Raw genomic sequence first — 14456 nt, 5'->3', positions numbered from 1 at the left:
ACAATGGTTTGTATTATGCGAATTTTGGATAGAATGATCCATATAGACTTTATAGGAGCTCCGAAGTTTCTCGTTGGATTTTACAAATTTCGGTGCAAACTTCATATACCCTCTTCAGGATATAACAAAAAAAGTTTAAAAAAATATGTTTCCGTAATTTATTTGCGAGTCCGTTACATACAAACTTTCTGCAGCTCTTGACATTTCCTTGACACTTAATTAGCCGTGGAAAAATTTATGACAATTTTTTAGCATCTAATCCCATTAAAATGTCGCACAACTGTCTAAAACGTACCGAAAAGAATTTCAAAAATTATTAACGTAACATAAGGGAACACTTACAGCAAACGCTCGAATTACCGAAGTTCAATAAATAAACAAAAAGAAAAGTATGTAAAACCATACGATAAACGAAGAAACCAAACGAATTAGGTTATAAAATATGGGTTTGACCGCAGTAAATGCACTTGCATTACTTACATTGAGAGGTCTCAGGTCATACGAGTACGTGCTGAATGTGTAGCGCTCAATTTTCACAAAAGTGTATTAAAGGTCTTCGTAAAACCCGATAAGCCGCAGCGAGGGTGCATCATTAGCGAGCGCCTAAAGTGCCTGGCAAAGGATCGAATTTCCTTATTGCTACGGTGCAAAGTGCAGGGCAAGTGTACTTAAGTACATAAAAAATGCTTGAGCTGTATTTAAATATCAGCATAAGTAAGTTGTTTTTTACTGTTGCACAAAGAAAGTGACACATAGCGGTTGAGTAATTAACTTTCGACCAAACAATGTGCTGCACTATCTGTCTGTCAGTCAGGCACTGTGCGCTGCCGGCAAGATTAAGCAGAGAACTTGTTATTGGTAATGTGATATATTTGAAGTATAAATTCCTTCTGAAGTACACACAGTTTGCAAGTAAGGTATGCGAAAATAAAAGGCATGCAGGTTGTAAATAAGTGCCAAGAAAGTGGTCACTTAATTCCCTTTTAGCAGTATTTATGCACACTGCAGAAAGTGAAAATTATTTAATGGCGTTAATTGGGGTGACAATGTAGCAATATTTGATACTTTTAAACTTACAAAAAAATTAACTAAAGTAACAAGAATTGGCGCTGAATTGTAAGGGCATGATATTTCAGAGAAGTGTACATTTAGGCGGATTTAACATATGGGAAATAGAGAAGCCAAACATATAAGAATTTATATTTAAATGAGCAGTTTTGTAGGTTGTGTTTATGAAAATACTTCCAGCTTATAATACAAAAATTGTTTTCTGAACTTTACTCGACACTTGCTACCGAGTTGGCACGATTTAGGCACGTTGGTTTGTCTATATATACGCGAAGTAGTCCCTTAGTTTTCGAGATATTGAACTGATATTTTTCACACTTCTTTTCTTCTCAAAGAGCTGTGTGTTTTGTAAAAAATTGCCGAGATCGGACCACTATAGCATATAGCTGCCATATTAACTGAACGTTCGGAATCAAGTGCTTGTATGGAAACATTGCCATTTGACGAGATATCTCCACAAAATTTGGCATAGATTTTTTTCAAGGACAATAATGTAATATTCAAAGAAATTGTTCATATTGGACTGCTATAGCATATAGCTGCCATACAAACTGACCAATCGGATTCAAGTTCTTGTATGAAAAACTTTTTTATTTGACAAGACAACTTCACAAAAAATTTTCATGGACTATTTTCCAAAGCTATGGTACAATTTCCGAAGAAATTGTTCAGATCGAGTCACTCTAGCATATTGCTGCCATACAAACTCAACGCTCAAAATCAGATGCTTGTTTGGAAACTTTTTGTGTGAAGGTTATTATAGTTTCGAAGCAGCCGAGATTAACTTTTCTCTTGCTTTGCTGTAAATGTTTTGAAATTTTGTATTAAATAATTTCAAATCAAGTCAATTGTCAGCAATACAGTGTTGTAATATGCTGTATTATATTGGTTTATGATTACCATTATCAAACAATTGAGCAAAAACACCTAGTTATCTGCTAATAAAAAGTATCGCCATATTTTTACAACAAAAAATAATAGTATTAAATTAAAATTTTGTAATAAGAAGTTTTTGAGTACAGAAAGCGTTGATATATGGGTTGAGGCCGCCAAAAAGATTATAAACAGTAAAGCATATCAAAAGTAGTAGGCACTAAAAGTAATCGCTGATAAATATTGATATGTATATGTAAGGGTGAATATGTCGCTGAACAAAAAGCATATAACAAACATACATACATACATGCATATACATACATATTTACTATTGAGCATACAAGCAAGTAATTTTACTACAGCAAATCAAGTTAAGATAAAAAATGTGTCAACTGCCAAGCAGCGACGTTTTTTGAGACTGATTGTTGACGCTAAAGCATGACTAGTTAAAGAGATACGAATTGAAGAAGTGTTGAAATGGTTAGATACCCGTAAAGGTACTTGACAAATTGAGCACAGTGTAGTAAGGCAGTAGTAGGTATACAAATATACAATATATATTTGTAAATATATGTACCTTAAAGGTATACTAAATAAAACTTAGTACACATACCGACAAGAAAGTTCAAGCAGTGGCAGCATGGTAATGTAAATATTTGAGTATGCATGTATGTATATATATAACTTAGCCTTATTTACCTATAAACGGTACATATTCATATTTATTTGTATAGTAAGCATGCAAGAGTTTTCTTATCGCTAGCGCACAAGTATTAGGGAAGTATTAGTTCACACTGTCTTCTTCGTACTTTTTTTAATTTTAATTCTATTACTATCTGCGCTAGTACTGTAGTATTATTGTGCGTATTTGTTTTCTTCAAATAAACAGTTGTATGTTTTTGTTGTATTTTCGTTTTTTTAGAACTTTGCGCGCGCTTTTGTTGTGCCTTCGTAACAATCGAAACACTTGTCTGTCTCGCAAAAGACTTTTCTGTTTATTTGCCTGAGTGATTTGATTGCACTAGGCCATTTAAAGTTAGTATTTCCTCATAGTCCAATAGTACAATATAAACGCTATAGATTTGCTTATCATTTTACACAATAAGTAAAGTATATTGCAAGAACAAAAAAAAAAAATATTTAAAATACAGAAACACATAAATCTTAAGCAATGATCGATGGTATGTTATGGCAGACATGCATACAAATATACATACATATATAAGTACATATATATATATATTGCTGGTTGCATGAAAAACGTTTTTTAAGGTTTATAGTCTACAATAGGGGCATAAAATCAGCAGATATGCAACTTTCAGCAAGCTGAAGTTACGAAAAAATGTTGCAAGCATGAATTTTGCAATCGAATGATTTTAAGATTAACAAAGAGTTGAAGGAATATATTTTAGAAGCATAATACTTAGTGAGAATAATATAAATAAAACTTATTTTTAAAAGGCTTATTTAAAAGGTATATTTCACTTTTAGGCAAGAATTGTACCCATTTTTTTACAGTTTGATGGTTTTCTATCTTCTAAAATTTTCTAAAATATAATTATACAGCAATTTTTAAAGCATTTTTGCTACCTCACATAGTACAGAAGATTGTTTTAGCGATAGATCACTCAGGTACAATATCATTTTCTTGAATTCCCACTTTTTAGAGACGTAAATACGAGCATACTCGACTGTTGCAAATATGAGCAAGCACACGAATGCTATATACTTGATTTAAGGCGAGATTCGAGTTTAGTAATTTGAAAATATCGAAAACTTTTTTTATAACTAAGTTTCGCATACAGCTTAAACCGGTCCACTAAAATGGCTATAACCTCGAAAATAATTTAATCCCTTTAAGGGATATATATTTTTGTATAACTAAACTATCGAATTAAGAGAAATTTAGATTTTTTCAAATATCCAGACTAGAATAGCCCCATAAAGCAACCTTCCATCAACCTACCTGCCAACAATACTCAACTAATCTATAGATTTTGCCTTTCGATTACGGCGATAACTCGTAGCGATCATAATATATTACGTTTATATATGGGTTTATAATATTTTATAAGCACACTATCTTAAAGCGGTTTATTTATTTACACTCCATATCTGCCGGGGTCTCTACTTAAGATATGGTTTATTTGCCTTTCTTATATGCTTCAGTTTAATCAACCGGCTTGTGGGGTTTCCAATGACCGTTGAAAGTGTTTGTGATGGTGTCACATATAAGCTGATATGTATGTGTTGTTATGCAAACAAAATTTCATATACACGTACATTTGTTTGTTAAATTATTTAAACACTTACTGTGCTGTAATAAGCGATATGCTGCATGAAAAGTATATACTATATACTTGTATATCATAAGCAAGCATATATTGAGCATAAGCATATAGAAAAGCATATAAAAAATACCTACATCTGTATTTTTATTTACCAAGAAACTGAAAACGAAGTGAAAATTGCTATTTGCTGCGCTCGTATCAATATTTTTTCAAAATTAATTTGGTGGAAAGATTAACACATGGTGTGTTGATAAGCGTAAAGTGGCTTCTGTGTAATTTTTTCTAATATATGACAGCTAAATTTTGAGAATTTATGTAGGAAAATGGGCTAAGATAATTTATTAACATACATACATACGTACATACGTGCGTACATGTTATATAAATATTCAAAGCGTCCCATAAGAAAATTGACTGCTGATAAACTTCAGCTTGAGGTCAAGCTTATTAGAATTAATTGTACTACAAATGTATAGTGAATATATTGAATCTCGAAACTGAATTTTTTTCATAGATGCCCGATAGTTAAAGCAATATTTCAAACTGTATATAGTTCTTAGAAGTAAGGGCTTTGATTAACAAATTTTTAAACTTTAATCTCTCAAATTTCAATCATAGCTTTGCCTAAATCTCCCTTCTAAGAATTCTCTCCTATAACGTAAGAAGTTATACAATTGATGAAGCACCAAGTACAGTCCACATATGTATATGTACTATATAATACTTCAAAGACTACCTACGATCACAGCACAGAATTCTAGATTGCTTGCAATAATAGTACGGAGCATATAAACGAACTATGATTCGGCTTTTATTTAATAACGACAAGCACAGTTTTAACTCTCTGTAAACCTTAAGTAGAATCAAACTGAATAAGTTTTGCACAAAATCACTTCTGTTTATGGGTATTTAAAGCCAATTTTAGCATGCTATCGGCTTTTTAAAAGCTATTTCTAAATTGGATATAGTTAATAAAAATTTTAAAGACTCTCACACGCTCAAATGCATATCTGTATGCTTGCATGAAATCACATAAAAGTCAGTACTAATTGTTACACTATGTTTGTTTATGAAATTATATGCTCATTCTCATATTCATATACTTATGTATCTCATATTTCTCAAGTGATATATAAGTTTATGCTGAAACTTACCGTGCACCGACGATAACTTGATTTCGCGCCACATCAAATAACATTTGCGAATAATAAGTCGTATTTGGATCGTTGAAACGTTTCGAAGTCGACATTAAATCTAAAAGAAATTATGTGAGGAATTATTAACGGACAATTAGCGAGAAAAAAAACAGTTAATTGTTAGAGTGAAAAGTGCGGAAAAATGTAATAATAAAATATAATTAAGAAACTAGCGAGGTTGTGAACTTTTATTTTTTATATAACTGAACAAATTCATGGCGAATATAATTACTACTAAGCTGAAAGTGTTTCATATCAAAATATGTATGCATATATACATTAAAAAATAATTTAAAAAAATTACAAATGCACTTATCTGAATTTTTGTGGCATTTTTATCAGCATGAAAATATTTAATTAGTCTGAATGCGGTATTTTTTACCGCGTAACTCAAATAAATATTTTGCAAATCCAATGAAAAAATATTTGCATGCACTTACTTGCATAAACAAACTGCAAAAAGATAATTTTTAAATTTAAAAAGATACCAAGTAAACGAAAGTGCTTTCCAAATATTTAAAAAGCATGCGGAAATTGAGAAAATACCTGTATAATAAAAAAAAAAAAAACAAACAAAATAAAGTCAATAAATGAAAGTGGTTGTTGCTTTCGTAGTTACTTTCCGCATTTTTGCATTTATTGCTTACTTCGCTAATTTTCCATTAAATTTTTTATTACTTTCTTGCCAACTAAAATTTCAACTGCTTGCATGCATATATGACATGCGTGTTATAAAGTGTTATGTAAACAATTATATTTACCTTGATATGATATAAAACGGGAGTCATTGTCCAAAAGTTCGTAGTTGGCCGCCTTATGGCGGTAAGCGTTGACGCACTGTTGCCGACAGAGCAGAGCTGTCAGCAACAGCAATGTTAATAAATGCGTTAACATTTTATGGAATTTCAGGATTAGCATGCTGCAAGGTAGAAGAGAGAGGAAATTATGTATAAATTAATTACGTAAAATTATAATTTAAAAAAATATAAATTTAACAAAAAAGCAAATAAAAAATTAAAATAATAAATATATTTTAAGTTGACATAAATAAATTAGTTATAAATAAATAAATTGAATAAAAAAATATTAACATATGTAGACAGTAGCAATAAAATTCTTACAAATCTATGATTTACGAAATATAAAATATTTTTTTCATTAAGTTGTAAGATTCCTAAGGAAAAAAATGCCTTAAAATAATCAAACTTCAACCCTTAATATCATTTAAAAGGTTAGGTCAGAGTCAAAGACCATTTTATAGACTATACAAAATACTATAAAATCAATGAAACGAGATATTTTTTCAAATAGTTGGAAGCGAGATATGAATTTGTCTAGCTGACAATAAGAAAGAAACAAAAAATAGTTAGGCGTAAGACCTGCCCGTTGCAATTAACAGCACATACTTTGAAAGATTTTTTTAGAGGTGACTAAGAACCTATTTTTCAGAGTATCAAGCGAACAAAAAATTTTTCAGTATTTTTATTTTTTTACACACCCTAATATACAGCTTTTATGCCGACATGTAAATATTGAATATCTTAACAAAAACAACCGACCTTTTTAATATTTTGACTTTTTTTTTCTTTTTTTATTACTTATTTGGACAATAATCTCAGTAAAATATCAATCATGTGGCTGTATTTTATGGGTAATAGCATAATAATTTTGCAGGTCGAATAAGAATGATTTCGACAGGAAGATTTGCATAGAATTCGAGGATTACGATCCTACACTTTACTTTTCAAACTACGCCACAAAAATATTTTAAGGCGAGTCAAATCTGAAGATATGGGAGCCAGTCAATGTCAGCTCTGTTTGATATCAGACAATAAAAGTTGAAATGGAAGATCTCGAAACTTAGTACACATATTTTTAACCTTTTTTTATTCAAGCAAAAAATAGTATTTTCTTATATTTCAACTTCGTCACTTCGAAATATTCAAATGTCTACTTTTGAATTCACCAAAAATTTATTAAAAATAAAAAAATAAAATATTTGATTCACTAAAATTTTATTAAAAATTATAAAAAAAAATTAATATCACTAAAATTTTATAAAAAATATTAAAAAAAACACTTACTTATATTTTTCTGTCTTAGCACATTCAGCTTTTTAACAATAAATTTCTTCACAAAAAATAGTTAATTACTATTACTCCTTGGTTAGCTAGACACTTTAGTATTTATCAATTAATTGATGTTATTAAACATAATATCACGAAGTATTTGTTTGAATCTCCACTTAGATATTATATTCCACTCTTTTAAATATTTCTTACTTTGCTGTTTTTTTCACAACTTCACTTTAATTCATTTCAAATTGTATATTTGCTGCTATCACTTTTCACTTTTTGGTATAAATATTTTTTCTGAACACTTTTGTACATTCAATTTCTCGCAAATATACGCACTAATGACAATAAAAATGCATAGCAAATTAAACAAAGCTCAACTTCATAGAAAACTAGCTTTTCGCGCAATACACTTCTAAATGCTGTGCTCACACGTTCATTCGCTTCGTATCGATACATGCGCGCGCATTATTTCACCGCCGACCGCTGATGGAACGAAACTGACAACTCTAACCAAAACGAACAACTCAACAACCAACCAACAGTTCGGTGGTGCTAGCGATTTGTAAGTGTGCGTGAGTAAATGTTTTCTCAGTGTGTGCATTGTTTACTGTTGCCCGCTAGGAATGTTGGTACGACAAATGAACTTTTTACGAAAACGAAATTTTGGTGGAAAGAAAAATGTTTACTTCAAAAATTATTTTTTAGTATTCAGTTGCATTTAATAAGTTAATCACTCTTTTATGATGATGAATCACTTTATACCTCTTTTTTATTATTTCAATATATATGTATACTTTATATTAATTGTCTCTTCGATTCGCCACTTTCTTATTGAAGTTCTTCTTATTGAAAACATCAACTATTTAATAATAATTTCCTACAGGGCATCGTAAACGATGCGTTTTCAAGTACATCCACAAACGTATGGGTAGACGACTTGTCAAGCCGACAGCCAAGCATTCATATGTATACACCCGCCTGAGAGAGCAGCCTAACCGGCTTTTGAAACGGGGGAGATGTTTACAATGTGTAGAGGCAATGCAACGGATGGTTTTGTTTACGTTTCTGCTGCATTTCTTCCACTTATAATGCATTTTGAGTATCACATTTCAAAGGCTCGAATTCTCACTCATCATATACATTTGTATTTCGTCGAGTCCAGCTTAAGCCCAAGCGGCTGCTAAGTGCAGTTCAGACGTTGCCATATCACTAAAGTTATTGAGTAGAGTTCAGGGGTGATATATAAAATAGAGTTGTTGAGTTCCGAGCGAAATTTCGAAAGTGTCAGCTTAAATAATTTTTACATATTGATAGAAAAAAACAGGGCTTTCAAAAAATTTAGTAACATCAAGGCCTCGGAAAGTCAGGCCCAAAGGAACCGAATCGAATTAAGACATTTAACATAGCTATCAGAGTAATCGTTGCTACTTGTTGCCAGACCTACTGCACATTCTCGATCACATAGCTAGCATACACATATTAGACGTGGAAAGACACATATATGACTTGAAAACACTTTTATTAGGGAATCTGACATCGCTGATATTCTCATATTAGACTTGGGAAGATATTAGACTTGGAAGCAGTTTAATCAGGGAATCTGGTAATTCTGGTAGTCACGATCACATAGTGGTAAATTAGTCTTTGGTCATGGAAGCACTTTTATCAGAGAATCTGGTAATGCCGGCGGTCTTAATATATTCCCGATCCGATATTCCCGATCATTTGCCGTCTAGTATATTAGTCTTTGGTTATTGGAAACAGTTTTATCAAGGAATCTGGTAATCTTACATTAAACTCACACGTGTGCTTCTTCGAGTCGTAAAAACACTGCATGTGTTCGTACACATAGAGAAACGTGAGGAGAGAGAATAGCAATTGTTGACTAGAACCTATCCTAAGCCACTCTTTACATATTACGTATATACACACACGGATGTTTATCCTAAATGTATATTGCAGTGTTGTTAGACTCTGATTGTCCGTGCTATGTACACAGTAGGTACCCATTTTTAGGCATTGGTCTACACACGTTTGTATTTACTCCACTCACACATTTATGCATGTGTTTGTGTATGTATGTTCGTGTCAAACAGAGTGCGCAGGCGCGTTGACGTGCCTCCAGAAAAAAGAAAAAGAAATCAGAATAAACAACATTTGCTGATTGCTGATGCCTAACCGGATTAGGGACGTGCATGCGGACAAAGGTCATACACACACGGACTTGAAAGTGATGGAGTAGCATATACATATGTACATATGTATATGGATGTAGTTGTCTGTATGTATACGAGCCTTGCATTCAAAAATCACGCTTGTATGCTTATGCGGAGACACATTAGCCAATTTTTGTGAAAAGGACTTCGAATAATCAATGTATGGTATATAAATTTACTTACATAACTAATACGATATGTGATCGGAATTACGGAAACAATAAAGTAAAATAATTTCGTTTCGTAAATTATGTGGAATAAAAGGTAAGTAGTAAAACAATGCTCGTGTGCGATGTGTGGATAAGTTTTCAATGTGTTGGCACGTGTGCGGAAAGTTGAATCGATAGGGTCATTTGTACATCCTGGCCGAGGGTGGAAAGCATTAAATTGGAACAACGATATATATAAATGCATATGTATGTATATATAATACATACATAAATTCTCATATGTACCTATGTATATATTATATATGCATAAATTTGAAGCAAGTTCAGTACACTCAAATAATATGCAGTCAAAAGTTCTTAAATTTCAATTTCAACGCGCTGCAATACAAATAAATAAGAATGACATATTATGTGTCTCGCCCTGCAGACATACATATACATACATGCATATGTATATTTATATATTTCTACATACACACACCTAACGCAAATGCATATCTATCAAATTTAATGGTCTGCTGACTGCCCCTTTGTGGTTTCGTTGATGATCGAATTCATGCCACATCACCCACACACAGCAGGAGTGGCGATCCTGTCGCGAGATCAAGACGATCAACTGTCAGATACCAAAGCAGCACTCGAAATAGCCTCACATACAAACAAATGTACGAGTACCAGAGTTATACAAAGTCTAAGCGCAGACCAGACGACACCATGGCATAGAGACTAACACACCAGTCGGCTATAAGATATTACGAGGCTAGATATTGACCGTGACAATGACTCGCCAGCGTACAAAACGCACGACGCGACGATTGCAGATGACATTGACAAATATTAAAATGCTGGCTACACACTTGAGGCACTGTGCGTGCAGGAGCCGAAGGTATACAATTGTATTTACAGTGCGAGTGCGTAGAGAAACCCAAACAATACAGTAGCTGTCTAACAAACAAAGACGCGGCTTATAGGCACAACACAAGCTAAAGAGCCGGCTGAGCGGTGTTCAGCGTTTCTACACTTTCCTTTCGTTCTTCCTGTGAAAGTCAAATTGCTTTATGTTTTTTGGTGGCAATGAATGTGCTATGTAAATACATATACATATATGAGTGTGTACGAATGTCGAGTGAAAAATAAACTAAGAATAATGTTCGAAAAATGCTAATTTAGAAACTACTGTCAAGGTAATAAACTTGCTTTCGAAACACTTGTGCAGCAGTTGAAAGCGGAGGGCAGTATGACCTGTTACTTGCTGCTGCACATATGACTAGACTCACCATTTCATGGTCTTTTGACTGCTTAGTCTAGCCTAGTCTACCTGTCGCTGTCCGACAGACAATCGTCCGCGTTGTCTGCTACCTTTTTATTGATCTCCTGAAGTACTGCAACTGTATGCATGCATACATAGACATACGAGCAGGCCATGTACATTGATGTCTGTCTGCTTCACTTTTATTGCCTCGCTTGGCTGAGCAATAATCGTAATTGCGGCGCTTTTCGTACGATTTTCTCACACTTGCATGATAATGACCGTCCGGCGAACGTCTCCAGTCGGCAAGTCCGCTACCAAACTGTAATTTTAATTTCCTGCGCAACTAAATGACGCGCCTAATAGCTTTGCGGTTAGTTAAAGGTACCAAAAAGAGGCTATGAAGCGCAGCTAACCGTCGATGATCGTAGAAATCTCAAGTTAATAAGAAATTTAGTACCCTTTTCCTTTTGCGCTGCCACATGCATGCTAGCGGCGCAAAGCCTTGCTTTCTACCACCTTCGAACCGAGTTTAGCGAAACCGAGTTTATTCGAAACCATTTTATTGCTTCAATAAATGTTCATTGTGCGGCAGTAAGTGCCACATTCGACACAATCCTTTCTCTTCTACATCTATGTCTAATGTATGTGCATTTACACATTTCTCTCTTGTTGCATTGTATTTCAGTAAGTAGTGTTAATATTGCAATTCTTGTACAAATCACGAACATTTTCATACAATTTTCTTCGCGCATTCTAAAAACAAGTATTTTTGAGTTACTTAACACCTTTCTTATTCTTCTTTGCATTGTGTTTTGCCTTTCTTTTGCTATTTATCTTTTGTTTACTCCTTTATCGAAAAAAAGGAAACGGAAGTGCTTCATAGAGTGGTTAATATTTATTTTTATATGCGGACATAAATATATTTATATATAGTATGTCAATAAATGTCACTACTGGCAGACAAAATGTTTTGTGTCTCGCATGAGCAGCGAATGTGGTCTGGCAAATAAATAAATCTGGTAAAAAAGTCATAAATAAGTCTAATAAAAGTCAGAAGAGACAGAAATTAATTACAAATCAGGAAAATGAGATATAAACTTCATAAAAGTTTTAATGTGAAATAGGTATCAAGAATATGCAATATTAACCGTAGTTATAATGACAGTAATTAAAGGGTACAGTCCGGTCGTTTAATAGTCAACTCAAAATTAGTGGAAGTACGTCAAACTCAGTAAAGTGTATTACAAAAGAGAGCATTTTAAACAAAAATATAAATAAATATTTTCATAAAGTTACTCTGTACATTGCTAGAAGATCCAGAGTATGGATCCTCGTCGTAAACGATTCACCAAACTTTGGAAAGATTGGCGAATCGTACAAACAAATGGCATAAATAAAAAACTGGTATAATGAAGTAAAGATTACAAGCGCTTATAATGCTTTAATGGTATATCATAATATGCAGGTTAGGTCGTAAGATTGATCTAAAATCGTTGGATCTCACTTGAACGGATAATATTCATTTTTTATGTTACCCGTAATCTCCTAAAAATGTATAACCAGATCCTAATATATCCACGAACCGTTTTAAGCATATTACAAATTTCTTAAAGCGGTTCATCATCGCAGCAACTTCACTAGGTTCGGCAAATTTTTGTTCACCAAGATTGTTCAATTTCAATCTTGCAAAAGCCTGGCAATTAAAGAGGAAGTTACAAGATGATTCCACCTCGCCTTCCTTCATACAGCTCTGGCAAAGAGCGTTCTGCAGAATATTTAGCTGCCTATTAGACAAGGTATAGTCAGAGTATCTACAATTCTGGCGAGGTAGATTTGCTAAGAGCCGGTAGTTCAAAGGACCTCTTACGGTTCAACTTGAGCCAGATGGTTCCGCAGACCCACAAGTTCTAGTTGCTGACCAACGCAACACACTAGTCAAAGACGGCAATTATATAAAGAACGTGAAACTAAAAGTTTCAGTTTTTGAATTTCTCAATGACTGATGGATTCGTTCAGATCTATCTCATGCCAGGAATACTTAAAAAAGTTAATATTGCTGTGTGAAAATTGAGCTTTTTTGAAACCAAAAAAAATATACAGTTATGAAAAGATCTTTATCTATAATTATATATACATATAGTATATATAAATGAGAAAATCTAAATATACATATATATAATACATCTCTTGGAATGCCATAAACGCAAACACTCTGATGTACTGCTCTAGTTTCCTCTGATCACTGTGCGCTTTCAATAAAAAAAAACTGTTTAAATTATACGCTTATTATTGCCAGAAGCTTTATGGCATTTTTATCAATTCCTTCTAATCTATTCAAATTAATAAGTGCATTCTAAGGAAAACTTGTATACACCGAAAACTAGTTCAGTTGCGTTCATAAATAAACAAAGCTGCACATGCTGCACATAAAATTGTTAAACTGTAAAATAGTTTAAAAATTTATACGGCCTTTGACACTTAAAATAACACAGCCTTAACTCTCTTTAAGCTCCAGCCATAAATTCACTGAACCACTTAATTATGAAATCATTTTATGAACAGCAAATTAAACAGATCTTCAAAAACAAATAAATTTTTAAAATCCTATCATTAATATGTACGCCCATTTGGAAGCACTATTGCAATGCCAACTTCGGGTAGTCGAAATCTGAAACGAAGACTGGGTACAAGTACGAGTATATGATTGCGCGTGGCTTTGGAAGCCAGATGCTCATAAATTTTTAAGGCTTTTAATTATAAAGAGCTCAAAGCTTTTGCTATAAGTTATCAATAGGCAAGTGCATATTTTATTGTTATTGATTTGGAATTTTGGAAGATAAGGCTCTATGAAAATTTGGCTGATGAAAAACGAATTTAAATACTGCAATATTTTAAGACATCTGGTGTAGTTTGCCGATTGTATTTATTTGAGTCTTCGGCCTGCTGACACAGTTAAGTAGTTAGGGCTCTTGCCAAATAGAAAGCTCTCTTGAAAACCCAACATAGAAGAAAGAGCAAGGCATCGGTTGCACTGCATTGCTACAGTGGAGCCTTTGGCAAAATGTAGGGACCAGAGATAAAGAGATGCCCAACTCAACTCTCATTGGGTAAGAGATCAATTGCTCAATGTCAATATCTCCTGAAGTTTGACGGTTGACGCGCTCTTTCACTGGAATAAGTTGGACATCCGTTGATCCCCTGGTAGGGACTCACACCAAAGATAGTAGTAGAATAAATTACAGAGTGGAAAAGGGGCTAGTCTCATCAGTATTTGTGGTGCCCTGCAAATCTGGTGTTGAACGCCTTGCA

General features: G+C 33.3%; 1 protein-coding gene across 5 annotated transcripts in view; it reads right to left on the bottom strand.

Moving 5' to 3' along the window:
- The window catches only part of LOC126762245 (semaphorin-5B), a 122091-nt gene that overhangs the window by 20412 nt on the left and 87223 nt on the right, over positions 1-14456 (bottom strand). For 4 of the 5 annotated variants that reach the window (XM_050478847.1, XM_050478850.1, XM_050478849.1 and 1 more), the window contains exons 3-4: positions 6193-6350; positions 5390-5489 (exon numbers count right to left, since the gene is read on the bottom strand). In XM_050478847.1, the coding sequence (XP_050334804.1) occupies positions 5390-5489; positions 6193-6349 (257 nt within the window). In that variant the 5' untranslated portion in view covers position 6350. Of the gene's footprint in view, positions 1-5389; positions 5490-6192; positions 6351-7515; positions 7990-14456 lie in introns of those variants that run through there. The other variant, XM_050478848.1, reaches the window with a different exon arrangement.

Source organism: Bactrocera neohumeralis, chromosome 6 (assembly GCF_024586455.1).
Source record: "Bactrocera neohumeralis isolate Rockhampton chromosome 6, APGP_CSIRO_Bneo_wtdbg2-racon-allhic-juicebox.fasta_v2, whole genome shotgun sequence".
Lineage (NCBI taxonomy): Eukaryota > Metazoa > Arthropoda > Insecta > Diptera > Tephritidae > Bactrocera > Bactrocera neohumeralis.
The sequence above is the reverse complement of the archived record's forward strand: the minus strand, read 5'-3'. Positions and strand labels throughout refer to the sequence as shown.